The 15,334-nt window shown below is 44.2% G+C and overlaps 1 protein-coding gene across 6 annotated transcripts in view; it reads right to left on the bottom strand.

Moving 5' to 3' along the window:
* CSPP1 (centrosome and spindle pole associated protein 1) overlaps positions 1–15,334 on the bottom strand; it is a 76,014-nt gene that overhangs the window by 51,966 nt on the left and 8,714 nt on the right. For 5 of the 6 annotated variants that reach the window (XM_083187211.1, XM_083187212.1, XM_083187213.1 and 2 more), the window contains exons 2-4: positions 7,864–7,975; positions 888–1,002; positions 168–271 (exon numbers count right to left, since the gene is read on the bottom strand). In XM_083187211.1, the coding sequence (XP_083043337.1) occupies positions 168–271; positions 888–1,002; positions 7,864–7,962 (318 nt within the window). In that variant the 5' untranslated portion in view covers positions 7,963–7,975. Of the gene's footprint in view, positions 1–167; positions 272–887; positions 1,003–6,983; positions 7,378–7,863; positions 7,976–15,334 lie in introns of those variants that run through there. The other variant, XM_083187216.1, reaches the window with a different exon arrangement.

Genomic DNA, 15,334 nt, shown 5'->3' with positions numbered 1-15,334 from the left:
GGTGTGGGGTGGGATAAGCATACTAAGAAAATGCTTACAGTAAAAAGTTCTGCCCTGATCAAATACAAGTAGTATATAATAAAAATAATAAGTAATAATATTAAGTAATATTTAGTCAAATCTGCTAAGCGAACGTTGAAGTAAGTTGAATGTGAGCCCATCCCTACCTGACTGATGTATCTCCGATAATCTTGGCGCAGTTCTTCCTTTAGCTTGTGCTTTTTACGCTCATAATCTTCTCCAAGAGGCAAGCTCAGGCCGTAGCCAGTGTCTGAAAGATTGGGAGTTCAGGCCACAAAATTGGTAAAGCTTTATTTCATGAACAAATATAGACAAACGAGTGAGCGTAAGGTTATTTCACAAAGAGGCCAATTACGTATGTCAAAACTTTTCATTATTTGCCAAATATCGCAATAACAGATTACCGTATATACTCGAGTATAAGTCGACCCAAATATAAGCCGAGGCACCTAATTTTACAACAAAAACCTGGCAAAACCTACTGACTCAAGTGGGACCCTCACTCGAGTATAAGCCGAGAGGGGCTTTTTCAGCATAAAAAATGTTCTGAAAAAGTAGGCTTATACTCGAGTATATATATGGTACCTGCTGGGTATAATTAACATAACCTTATTCCATATTGCTACTTGGAATAATAGCTTTTAGTAAAAATTTGTATTTCCATAAAGAATAACAACTGGCTTACATTAAGTTATGCCTGGGATTCATCTGTGCCACCAGAGCTAGTAATGGCAGGAAAAGGTCTAATAAATACTGGGGAAGAAGATGCACGTCTACAATTATCACACTTGCTACCCAGGATAAAGGCGATTGTGTGGGCTTCATGTGTCTATCTCATGAGGACAAGCGCATGCTCCTGGTCATACCTCCAGTTGGCTTTATCAGCACCGCATCTTGCGTTTGCCTGTTTGGTGGGATGTTCTCCTTGGAGGCATAAGTCCTTGGCTGGTCTATATCACGTGGATTCTCAAATCTATTGCTCTAAAACAATAATGTTTTTTTTTTATTATTATTTTCTCAAAATCCTAATTAACATTTCCTCAGTATACACAGTACCACAAACTTCTGCCCAGAAATCCCACAGTACATTATCTAGCCTGAGCATACTGTTCCCTTTGAGGGAAACAGATTAAGATGGGAGTTCAATTTCAGATGGGATGTTGCTATGGCCACCCAATCAGACTTATCTTCTAGAAGTAAATAAATAAGAAGTAGATTCTGATTGGTTGCCCATAGCAACATCCCATCTTAGTAAATGTACCCATTTGTTTTTTTTCCTATGAAAATAACTATTTATCTAATGCAGTGATATTCAACCTTTTTTTACACACATCAAACAAGATTTTAAAATTGACAAGGCACACCATCAGACCACCCACAGCAAAAAAACACATTGGCTCCCATATGAAAAAAGAATCACTCTGGTGTCCACAGTTAACAAAAAAAAAATACATTGGCACTCACATGAAAACCAATATCACATTAGTCCCCACATAGAAAAAAATGAATTAATCCAATTGTACCTCATAGAACTCACAAAGAAAACACATTGGGGCAGATGTATTAAGCCTTAACAAGAGATAAATGTCCAGCCAATCACCTGCTAACTGCCATGTTACAGGCTGTGTTTGAAAAAAAGTCAGTAAGGAGCTGATTGGCTGGACGTTTATCTCTCTTTATCACCCTTGCATTTATCTCTTGTTAAGGCTTAATACATCTGCCCCATTGACCCCAGATGAACACAGTACAGTATTTGCCAATTGTTCTCAGTGTGTACTGGCCTAGGGGGTAGAGTTAAAAATGCCCTCATGTAAACACCGCCTAGATGCCATTATGTTCTACAGCAGGACAACCGAGCAGCTCTTTATCAAGCTCATTGTGACTCGGCTTCTCTAAAGGTACCCATAGACGGACCGTTCCCGGACCGTCCGTTTTGTACTATGCGATGCGCGCTCCCGCGCATCACATAGTACGGTACAAAAAGTATGTGCTGCACATACTTTTTGTACTAGCTAAACATCGTATCGGATCGCATTGCATGCACTAGGCATGCACAAGGCATGAGATCCGATACGATGCATGCTAATTAAGACCCAAACGGATCCGTTTAACGGACCGTGTATGGGCCCCTTAAATCTAATTAATGGGTACTTATGTAGTATCTGGGCGTCCGATTTAGAAATCGGATCGCATCGCATGCGACCAAATCGTATGCGATGCGATGGTCAAGATTTTTCCATAGGATTCAATGTTAAAATGGTCTGAGTCCATTTTAACATAGAATTCAATGGGAAAAAGGGGTCCTTTTCCTTTCCCCACTATCCAAGTGGGCATGGAGTCGGATATAAACCTGTGGCGAGCGTAGCGAGCCACCGAGCCCGAAGCGTAGCGAGCCCCGCGAGGGGACACAGAATACTTTTTAAGAAATATGCGTTCGCTCGCCACGCTTCGGGCTCGGTGGCTCGCCACGCTATATAAAATCAACTCTATGCCCACTTGGATAGTGGGGAAATGAACAGGATCTTCTTAACATTGAATCCTATGCAAAATCGCATCGAATCGCATCGCATCTGATTGTATGCCTTAAGGTAAGGCATACAATCACAAAATCGGACGCCCAGATACTACATAAGTACCAATTAATGTCCTATGCAGTCTCTAGGCAGCTTCTTAAGCAATGAGCCCTTCAACCAGGACACACACTGACACCATTGATCTGAGAGAGAGTGCAAAAATAGCCATTGCCAACCAATGATAATTAGTGGATGACAAGAGGAGGAGGGGCCAGCAGCCAGACCTAGAACCACTGACATCAGAAAGGGATGGTCTCATATACCTAGGATACGTAGACAGGACTGGAGCAGGAAGAGAATAGGGAAGGCCATAGTGCCTTTGCCATCAATGGCAAAAGGCCATCGATAGTGTAAAACTATGCAATGGGTGACCATCGATAATTTAACATATTGATGGTCATCTATTATGTTTGAGTGATTGGCCTGTGGGCCAATCAAAACACGTGGGCGTGGTTTCATTGGTGTCGGGGGCGGAGCTATGATCCGTGTCCCGGCACTTTGATCAAAAAAAAAGAAAAACATCGGGTTTGCTGTGCCATCGATGTAGGGAAACCATCTGGTTCTCCCCCATCAATGGCAAAAGTATTCGACAGTGGCCATAAACCATTGATGATTTTGAATCATCGATGGTTGATGACCATCTCTAGAAGAGACTGGTGAATAACAGTTGAACTATGGGTGGTGGCTGTAAACTGGTGTGGACATCTCTAGCAGTGGGGGCACACTTGAGAACTGCTCAAGGCACACGATTGGGCCATGGCACAGTGGTTGAAAAACATGATCTAATATATCCATTACTTTCAGTATCATATTACAATAAATTAATTTTTGCACATCTAAACCAGCAGCTATAATGAAAAATGTGATAAAATACACTTTTTCCATGAGAATCCATTTCCACATATCTGTTGAACTACCAGATACTCATCACACAGCTTAGTAAGTTCTTGTGACATGTTAATATGGTCTATCTCAGGAACTGGTTTCCAGGCCGAAAGGTATTGAAATATTCTAATGCATTTATAGGGGATGAACGTTCTAGGACAACCCCTTTTTTAATCAAACATTCCCCCATAAGCAGTAAATAAGACAAAATGGAGATCCCCTGCTAGCTACATCTGAGTGACTTCCTGTAGGTATTCGTATATATATCATTTCTATAGAGCTCTAGTGTTCCCTCTGAGCTTCTTTTGCAGGGTGCCGCACCTTGCCCATTTTTAAAACATCAAAATGCACCCTGTACTTTTTGTGTGTGGCACTGTGCGCCCTTAGCTGCCCCCCCAACACGCTGATATGCTGCTGAGTACTTGCACCGTGGGTTCGCACGCAAGGCATGAAAATAGATGTTTCACATAAACATCCATTCAGAGGCCAGGGGGAACCTCCCACATCGTTTTATGGTTGCCGATCATCGAAAGATGTGGTGTGTGCACGCATATATAAAGTGACTCTCAGGTTACTTATATATGCGTGCACATTCGGAAGGAATTGGGCAGCTGGACGCGCCGGATGCCCACATTCCTCGGTTGATTTCCATGAGAACGCCCATGAACAACTGGGCGTTCCCATGGGCGAGTACCCCGGCCCGCCACCCCACGCCCTCCCCACCGCAATGTTGGGTGTCTGCACCCCGACGGACAATCTGTTCGTCATTGCCACATGCACCTTGCATCTGCTGACGCACACCATCGGACCCCTTGCGAACGAAGGGGACCGAACGAAACAGACTTCAATAAGGTCACCAGTCTCCCCCACTGCATTTGGTGAGTACAATAACTAAAGAATTCTATCAACGAGAAATTAATTAAGGGGAAAGAAAAATCACATTTTATAGGATTGTTTATCTTATTATTCTATAATGGTAGTGCCATATTTTGACTTTATCTTTTCAAATCCTAATTAAAACTTTCCTTCAGGAACAAAAGAAGTGTCAGTACTGCGCATTCATATGTAGAAGAAATCACAAATGGCCAGAATGTAAGCTCTAACGAGCAGGGCCCTCTCTCCTCATGTGCTTTTCTAAGAGTAGATCTCTGCCACTGTTATAATTGCATTTTGTTTTGTTATTTTGCTCATCTACCCTTGTGGCTCTATATAAATAAACAATAATAATAATTTTAGACTTTTGAGCCAAAATACACTGAAATTGTTGATGTCTAAGTACAGAATAACATTTAAACAGGCACACTGCATTTCCAATTGACTGGGAAAAACACTTATTTGTTGCTGGTGATATAACAAAAGGTTTCCATGGTCTCTTATTTGATATACAGAGTGGATCCAACATGTAACCACAAGACGTAATAGTACCAACCATGTCACATACGGATCAGCAGCTGATTGGTACATAATGTATAATACATCCGACAGTTACTCCTTAAACAAATGTGTGTTGCAATCCAGTAATCCAACAGTCATTGTTTTACTCACGCACCTAGATCACATCCACAAAACAACCTGTCACCCAATAATTCAATCTAAAATACACAAGCACACAAGAGTCTCATTTGTGAGGCCAACAGACATGAATCACAGCTGGCTCATTATAGACAGGCATCAAATGCACCCCACAGGTCTGGATCAATTACTCCAGGGAAATGGCAACATCAATTGTGATCCATATAAGAAATACAAAGTGTTCTAGTTTATGTACATATAAAACGGTACATGACCAGTATATCATACCAGTCATATGGGGCAGGATTGGAAAACCACCTTCAATGTGAAATTCTTAGAATGATTAAATAGAACAGTCAGTCAGTGCCAGCGGCTGTTCACAGCCAAATGGAGCAACACTTGAATTGTTCTGTCGGTGGCAATCTAGTAGCCTGCCGGTGTACAAAACACTTGAATTCCCAGCATAGAGGTGAGAAGCAATATTAGCGTTTTATTATACAGAATATTACATACCAGCCTTAGAATAACCTAGCAGAGTTAAAAGCTCAGAAATAAATGAAGTATATACACACTAGCCTGAGCTAAACATAAAGATGTGGACACAATGTCTGGCACCCTCACAGCTCATCGAAACAATGCTTCATTCCTATATTGCGTCAATTAAATTCAGCGCGCAGTGCATAGCACCAGGAAGGAGTTCCCGGACCTATTCAGTGTTCAGTGCGCTGCTATGTCTGAGAATGCCGGTACTCGCGACTTAAGCTGTGTGTTTAGTTGGGAGAATGGGCATTCTCCGACTAAAGCTTCGCTGTGATGCTGCTTGTGCCGCAATAGGGAACAAAACAGCACCGTGGACCAAATGTTGTAACAGCAGCTCCATGAGTTTTACTCAGCTGCTCCAATCTTGCTAGCCATGATCCAAGAAGTGATTAGAGTCCCCCATTGATCCATTCCATCAACCTAAGAAAGTGAACAAGCTCATAGAAAATTCCTACAGATAGATAGATATTGACCAAGATGGGGTGTTGCTATGGGAAACCAATCAGATACTATCTATCTATTATCTTCTAGAACAGTGGCTCTCAACCTCAGTCCTCAGGAACCCCCAACAGTTCACATTTTCACCCTGCAGGCGCACAAGTGCACTCATTATTCACTGACACATTTTAAAAGATCCACAGGTCGGGCTAATTACTTCACTTGTGATTCTGGGGTAGAGACCTGGAAAACGTGAACTGAAGGGAGGTCCTGAGGACCGAGGTTGAGAACCCCTGTTCTAGAAGGTGCTAAATAAATTAGTCACTTCTGATTGGTTTCCCATAACAACATCCCATGTGAAATAGAACCCCCATCTTAATACATTTCCCAGATAGATAGAAAATGCTCAGCATTTAACATAACAAATAAGCAGCTTTCTTCCAGGTCCTGCCGTCGGTCCTGAAGCCATTTGTTTCATTGCATACTCTGTGAGTGTTACCAGATAGACAGATACACAAAACAATACAGATCATATTACTTGTTACTACTTCTTTTTTATCCAGTCCATCATGGATCTACCACAATTCATGATAGTGTCTAGAAATCAAAAACCAAAACGATTGACACATACACTCACACACACACACATGCGCACCCAGAGAAAAACACACACACAGGCCATCATAGGACAAAAACATTTACAGACACCCACAGGAAAAGAATAGCACACATACATGGATATGAAAACAACCACACCACACACACAGAAGAATAATCAAACAAATAGCAGCAACAACAAAAACAACAAAAACAGACACCATCAGTAGAAAAAAACAAACATATAGGAACCCACAGCAAAAAAAAAAAAAACACACACAACAGGACTCCACACGAACAAATATACACACATAGGCAGTCCAAGAAACAAACACATACACCACCACACAAATAACACCTACACATTGCACCAACAGGAAAAACACACACATACACATACAGTGTGTTATTACTCACTAGTTGGTGATCAGGATGGGAGCAGCAAGCGGAGGTCATGGGAGATGGGAGTGATATCATTAGTAAATTGAGTAGGGAGAAGAGCAAGGAGTCTGGATGAGGAGAGGACCTGGGAGTTTTACGGAGCACTGGAGCACCTCTGACCGGTATCAGGGGCAATCACCGAACCCGAGAGTACCAGACTTTCAGAGTAGATGCAGCAATATAACCAAACAGGCACCAGCGGTACTGCAAGGATCCGGAGTGTGCTGCTGTGTAAGTGACATATGCAGCTGCACCTTGCAGCATTCAAGACTCAGGCACTCACAAATGTCCGGGACAGTGCATACTGCCGTGTACTGGCACACGTCCACTTGAGGTCAGCAGCACAAAACTAGATCAAAGGAAACGCTGGCCACATCATGCAGAGGAAACAGGAGCCAGCACATGCATAGAAATAATGCTTTTATATCCAAGTCACAGGTGCATGTGCATAGCAAACGTGCAGCAGCCACGAGGAGACAGTAATGAATAGCAGCGTCACATGTACAACAGCATCTGGCATATACTGATCAATGTTATAGAGAATACACAGGCAAGGCATCCACCTGTGGAGCTGCTACCACACCCTGATCAGTACATGCCAGATGCTGCTGCACATGTGATGCTGATATTCATTACTGCCAAGCCTCCTCGTACCTACTGCACTTTTGACAAGCACTTTAATTGTGAATGCACCTGTGAATGAGGTATAATGGGTTATTTCTATGCATGCAAGCGCTCTTGTTTCCTATATATAAATGTAAGCGTACGTATACAACAGTTCCTGTATTTTATCATAATCGTTCTTTAAAAAGGTAAAATAAATAGAATACAAAGCCGTTGAAAACAAAGAACTTACCCTGATTTCCATATATGGGGGGTCGTTTTCCAGTTCAGCCATGTCTTTCGCAAGCTTTGCTTTTTGAGCTTCAATAAAAAGGTCTAATTCTTCCACCATTTTGGAAATGCTCCTATTAAAATATAAAAGAAATACATTTTGTGATTATGGTGAAAAGCTGCCATCCACTTTCTGTCACACTTTCTCCGTTCCCCATGTGATGTCATCACCCAATGACCACCTCTGCCCTAGAATCTGTCTTAACCTTCTGCCCAACACATACACATTGCAGATAAATAGAAACAACTTTTAATGTACATAGATATGATGGGTTGTTATGCATGCAGGTAAAATATATTAAATAGAATAAAAACAATAAAAAATAATAATTGAATTTATATAGCGCTCTTTCTGCAAAAACGACATAACGCACATAACAGAAAGTGTGAACATATAGCAGTTCAGAAACTATGAGCACGGCAAAGAGGTTTGCATGAAATACAGAGGCCATGAAGATAATACAAAGGGTGAGATTTAATAGGATGAGAGATTCAGAAAGTGAGAGATTTGGTAAGAAATCTCCAGGTTTTTTTTAAAGCGGCAATCATTTACACTGCAAAACCAGTTTGATTTTGCAGTGTAAATGATTGCCACTTTAAAAAAACTGGAGATTTCTCAACAAATATCTCACTTTCTGAATCTCTCATCCTATTAAATCTCACCCAAGGTGTTGCTGCCATTTTGGTTCATCAGTTGCAGGATTTTGGTATTTGGTCACAAGGGATCCTTGAGAGGCAGCCATTTTAGGAGCACTACATAGGATTTGATTGGTCCGAATAGGCAATGCCTGGAACCGATGACACACAATGGAAAGAGACATAAATATACTAGTGTACCTTGCAATTTAATCGGAACCATGCAATGTTCAATTCTACACTACTACTAGAAGAGGTAGCCATGTTGGGCACATACATTGGTTGCAATGTGCGAATAAGCAATACATGGCTAATAAGACATGCAAGGATAAACTAAAACGGTCAACAAATTAGACACAGAATTAATAATTCAATGGCTTGTTCATCCTGTACATGATGACATGAGATCAGGCAACCATCTTGGATGCGCTACGTAGCATTACAGGAATAGTGGCCAGGATGTACAATCCATAGTAATTTGCCACGCAGGATGTGTAGGGAGTCCTTGACGTGGCAGTGAGGAGAGAAAGTAGGGGTAGTTACAGCAAAGAACACGTAAAAAAAAACACAGTCCAAATTAAAAAGTAGCTTCCAATACTTAACGTAGAATAGCCCCGGTAGGGCTCGGAGACATTGCTGTGGCCTGGTGTGGGGGTCCGTCCTTTAGAAAGGAGCAAAGGAGCCTCTGTAGCCTGCATATATTCTCAGATGTGGCAGCTGTTGCTAACATCCCTTAGCAGTGAGTGGAGAGTTTCTGGCAGTAGCTGGAGAGAGGGACCGCTGATCCGGTAGGTAGTGTAGTCCTGGTGTAGGGAAGCCTCTTTACGATTCTCACCTTCCAGGCTAGCCACAGGGGCAGCAGGAAAGTGTGCAGGTGGCATTATAGCGGACACTACCTAGTCATGGTGCTCTCTTGACCTCAGCTCCGTCTGGAGGGACTGGTTGCTATTCGTGTATGGTCCAGCGATTATTCCTACTCAACGCTGTCCCTGATTTAAGTATTGTTGATCTTCAGGTCCAAATGGAGGGATAGGGTTGGCTGGTTACTGTGCACATCCCCCGTAGACACCCATTACCCTCTCAAGTGTTAGGAGCCAATCAAGGTCCAAGCAGGGAGAAGGATCCCACTGCAGTGAATGATCTGCTGGTCTCAGGCCGCTTTTGCTGCTTCGAACGGGTCGAGTCTGAGGAGGTCTTAGCTCTGCTTTATCCTATCCCATGGAATGACGGCTGCAGTATCTCCTTGTGGGTGATTGTGGAACCAAGAATGGGAGCTCTGAGAGCATGTGACCTTCCTCGGACTATACAAAGGTGCACTGTTACCCTGAGCAACTACGCCTATTGTTTGTTTATATTAGCTTAAGCATTTTTCATTGAGCTTTACAACTGGGAATATAAGGGTAATACAACAAGACTTGGTATTACATGTTGAGTATCCCTTATCCAAAATGCTCAGGATTATTCTGTATTTCGGAATATTTTTATATTTCAATGAGGTATTTATGTTGTTTAAACACATAAAAAAATTCTTTGTTTTGCTAAAAGCACTACTGGGACATCTGGAACTTGCACTACTGGGGATATATGTAACGGATATTAAATATGTGCAAGAAAATGATGGCTTAGCATTCTCATACCTCAGTACCTGAGATAGTACACAAACTTTGTTTCATGTTTTGAAACCTTGTTTCATGCACACATAAAATATATTTATGAGCATTTCATGTGTTTGAAGTGTTTATACAACATAAATGCATTTTGTGTTCACACATGGGTCCCGTCCGCATTTGGCAGTGAGGGACTCTGCTTTCCAAAATGAGCAGGTCCTGCAGGGCCCACTTCTGTCACTTCATTACACATAATATCAGTGAAGCCTCGCTCACTGCCAGCTGCGGTTACTGCACCAGGTGGCCAGGCCTATACAGTATGATGCTGTAAGGGGGTATCAGAAGGGCATTGAAGTGGTATGTGGTAATGTGTTGTGACATGTGGGCATATGGAGAGCTGTAAATTTTAAAGGGTCCCAGAAACAGTCACGTAGGACCCTATGTTTTTAAAATGATGGGTCCCCGAGACCCAGATCACTGACTAATTGGGGGGAGATTATTGGTGATGGCACATCTAGGCAATGTCTGATCAGGGCAGTGAGTCAGCAGAGCAAAGCCCCGTACATACCAGGAGACATAATAAGCAACTTCGCTCATTTTGCCACTTCTGAACATAATCTATCGTTATATCGCACAGTGTGTATGCTTCCAGCGATGCCCGCTCCTGCGGGTCGTTAACTACCCCCATGCTGGCATTGGCAAGTTTGTACACACTTGTCAATGCCAGCAACCCGTGGCTGCAGGAATTGTATAGTGTGTCCAGGGCTGTACTCCGTTAGCTCGCACCTACTTTAGACATTCACTTCATACATAGTTAATTTCATGTGTTCAATTATGTGGTGAGGGACAGGATTTGCTTCTGTTTCATATTTTATAACTGACAGCCACCAGCACAGTTATTTTTCTATTACATTGACCAAAAATAATTTGAATTGGTCCTGGACCATAGGGCCGGACTGGCCATCTGGCACTTCTGGCAAATGGCAGAGAGGCAGATGGCCTTGTGGGCCGACTTTGCAGGCTGAGCGCCGGGCGGCCACTCCTGCACCCCTATGTCGACATCCCACACATCCCCGACGGAACTCTGCGCCCACATCAGGTCTTGACTGTGAGCGGACTTAAAAGTCACTCACAGTCAGACTTGTTCCCGGGTCCCAGCGCTGCACCAAAGTCCTGTCTCAGTATAGCCGCGGCCATGTGCCAGCGCTGTGATGGTGCCTGGAGGCCGGTCTCAGTATAGCCACGGCCATGTCCCAGCACTGTGATGGAGCCTGGAGGCCGGTCTCAGTATAGCCGCGGCCATGTCCCAGCGCTGTGATGGTGCCTGGAGGCCGGTCTCAGTATAGCCGCGGCCATGTCCCAGCGCTGTGATGGAGCCTGGAGGCCGGTCTCAGTATAGCCGCGGCCATGTCCCAGCGCTGTGATGGAGCCTGGAGGCCGGTCTCAGTATAGCCGCGGCCATGTCCCAGCGCTGTGATGGAGCCTGGAGGCCGGTCTCAGTATAGCCGCGGCCATGTCCTAGCGCTGTGATGGAGCCTGGAGGCCAGTCTCAGTATAGCCGCGGCCATGTCCCAGCACTGTGATGGAGCCTGGAGGCCGGTCTCAGTATAGCCGCGGCCATGTCCCAGCGCTGTGCCGGATGCAGTTATCTGTTTTACACTGCTGCAGCCAGGTCCCAGCGCGGACGTGTGTCCAGCTCCTGTGCTTGCCACTGCTGGGCGCCCACATGGTGTGTGCGTGTTTCCAATACCTGCTGCTGCTGGAGCCATACCAGAGAACCCATCAAGACTAGTAGGATTTAACATTAAATCAGAGAATGTGTCCTGCCCCCCCTGCACTCCCTCTCACACTGCATCCTCTCCCACCCTGCACTTCACCTTCTAACCCTGCACCTCCCTCTCACTGCATTTCCTCCAACATGCATTCTTTCCCACCCTGCACCCACCTTCTCCCACTGTGTCCTCGCCAACCCTGCATACCCTCTTACCCTACGTCCTCTACCACCCTGCACCCCTCCTCTCAAACCCCATCTTCTAACCCTGCATTCTTCCCCACCCTGCACCTCCCTCTCACACTGAAATTTTAATTAAGACAGGGGGCAGTTAATATTAATAATACTGGAGGGGCTGTTATGTGGGCAATGTCTAAGGTGCCCTACTTGGGGGAATTATGTGTAAGGGACATTACTGGGGGCAGAACGGTGTGTTCCATCATGTGTAATGGGCATTACGGTGTGTCCCATCATGTGTAATGGGCATTACGGCGTGTCCCATCATGTGTAATGGGCATTACGGTGTGTTCCATCATGTGTAGTGGGCAGTACGGTGTGTCCCATCATGTGTAATGGGCATTACGGTGTGTCCCATCATGTGTAATGGGCATTACGGTGTGTTCCATCATGTGTAATGGGCATTACGGTGTGTTCCATCATGTGTAATGGGCATTACGGTGTGTTCCATCATGTGTAATGGGCATTACGGTGGGTTCCATCATGTGTAATGTCTCCTTTTTGTGATGCCACGCCTCCTTTCCAGGAGGCCACGTCCCCTTTTCACTGTGCAAAGGTCCCGCCTACTACAAGTGGGCCTGTGTGCTCAAAATGTTAGGGCCGAATTCTGGTCCCAGTCCGGCCGTGCTGGACCACCACTCTGCAAATGTCCTCAGGCACCCCAGAGCACCAAGGCACGCAATATGGGAACCACTGGATTACCTGAATTATCTTTTTTCCCAATTAGGTCTTCTAATCAGTGTGCCATATGCTGTAAAGTTGGGTAAATACTTAAATATCATTTGTAACTATATGCACAATAACAATATTATTGATTTTATCATGCCTATTGATTAATGTGTACCCACTATAATGTTAACGATGCATGCATTCAAATTTTGTCTTTGATGACTGGGTGTATATCGTTCAGTGTGTACATAGGGGGGTGATTCAGGTTGGTTTGCAAAAGCAAACTCCTTCTTTAATGGACAAAACCATGCTGCACTGCAGGTGGGGTAGATGTAACATGTGCAGAGAGAGTTACATTTGGGTGGGGTGTGTTTAAACTGAAATCTAAATTGCAGTGTAACAATAAAGCAGCCAGTATTTACCCTGCACAGAAACAAAATAACTCACCCGAATGTAACTCTCTCTGCACATGTTACATCTGCCCCACCTGCAGTGCAGCATGGTTTTGTCCATTAAAGAAGGAGGTTGCATTTGCAAACCAACCACAATCAGGCCCATAGTGTGAACGTTAACGACGAACAATAACCATATTTTCCCAGAACAAGACGGAAACTGGTATAGCAAACAATATATTGTTATCTTTATCATCTGTTACATCGTTCGGTGTGTATGCACTATATCAGTGATGGCTAACCTTGACACTCCAGCTGTTGTTGAACTACACATCCCAGCATGCCCTGCATCAGTTTAAGCATGGCCAAATAGTAACACTGTAGCAGGACATGCTGGTATGTGTAGTACAACAACAGCTGGAGTGTCAAGGTTAGCCATCACTGCACTATATTGTTGATTCTGGAGCACCAGGGTGTTCAAGGGAAATCTCAAACTATAAAGTTGACTGAGAATATTGCATAGTCTGTACCCAGCCTAACACATCTGTTGTTCCTGAAAGCTAAATAAGCAGCAAGACTGACACGGAGGAGGGAGAAGTGATAATAATTATAACAAATAGGAATAATAATCTGTTGCTATATTGCTACAAACAGTGGGTTGAAGAGATTACTATATACAGCATGTTCTTTGTACGTTATTAAAACCCTCTTTTTTTATTTTTGAAGGTCTGTTTTATACCCCTTTTACACCAGAGGTTGGACCCGGGATATTGCCGCTCCAGTCCGGGGCAGGGCATGGTGTAAATGGGCTGAAAAAAAAATAACACGGGTACTGTTCCCCGGGAATCTGACCCGGCAAATGTTCAGGGTCGGACACGGGGCTTATCCGGGGCTCAGGGTGGTGTAAATGGTCATTATCCGGGTTATTTGGTAGGTAGAGGGGCGCGAAGAGCTGATTGGTGCTTCTGCAGCTCTGGCAGATGATGTCATCTGCTGGAGACCCGCACAGGGCGCATGTAGCAGCGCAGCAGCAGCGTTACCATGCTCTGTGCTGCAAGCACACTCCACACTGTGTTTACAGCCTCATCTGCTGCAGCACACACTGGCTGTCACGCAGTGTGTTCCACTTTGGCTGACCCCAAACCTGATCTGCACCATCATGTCTGCAACTGCAACACAGCTACTCCGTCTGCCATCTTTGCTGCAATGCTGGGAGCAGAACTCACCCCCTCCCTTTTCCCTTTCTTGTGACCTCATCTCAAACAGCCCAAAGGTCCATTTTTAATGGCACCAGCAAGGAAAGACAGGGCTGATCCGTTTTCAGTGTGAAAGGGCCTTACCCGGGAATAACCCAGATTGAATTGCAGTGTAAATGAGGTCTGAGGCAGGGCATGCCCTGGCAATTTCCCGTGTTCGATTTCCCGGGTCCTACCCGGTATTCTGGTGTAAAAGTGGTATAATTCAGTGGTTGACAAAGGGTCACAAATAAATAGGGCACATATGAAAACAAAAAGAAAAAAAGGTACTTGTGTAGTTTCACGGCGCCAGCATGGCGCCGTGCGTCTGAGTCCCCTTGCGGGGCTCGGGGGCTCGCTACGCTCGCCACGCTATTTAAAATCAACTCCATGCCAACATGTATAGTGGAGGTATGAACTATCCATGTTGGCATGGAGTTAAGTTACTTTTTTTAACATAGTTTGTGTTGAGCGTAGAACCCGGAAGTAGCACGGCGCCATGCTGGCGCCGTGAAACTACACAAGTACCGAAAAAAAATCTAAAACACAAATAAGCAAAATTAAAAACACAAAGTAATCCTTAAGTGAGAAAAGTGAAATCTTCCATGAAAATGGTACAGCACATCACTAATAATACACTCTGCAATGGTCAAGATAAACACTTATAAGCCTGGTATGCTGATCATCCCGGAGAGGTTGCTAGGATAAGTAGGAAATCATGCGTACAGCTGGCTGATTGCCTTCCAAGCACCATGGCAACAGGATAACAACAAAAAGGAGAGCTACAGCAAATAGCTTGATAAACCCTTGTGCTACAACAGGGAGAAAGATCAGGGAACCTCCTATTCAGTTCCTGTAGTGTTCTAGCTTCTAGACCCATCACACC

Source organism: Crinia signifera, chromosome 5 (genome assembly GCF_055691185.1).
Source record: "Crinia signifera chromosome 5, ASM5569118v1, whole genome shotgun sequence".
NCBI lineage: Eukaryota > Metazoa > Chordata > Amphibia > Anura > Myobatrachidae > Crinia > Crinia signifera.
Note: the sequence above shows the minus strand (reverse complement) of the source record. Positions and strands in the feature narration are given on the sequence as shown.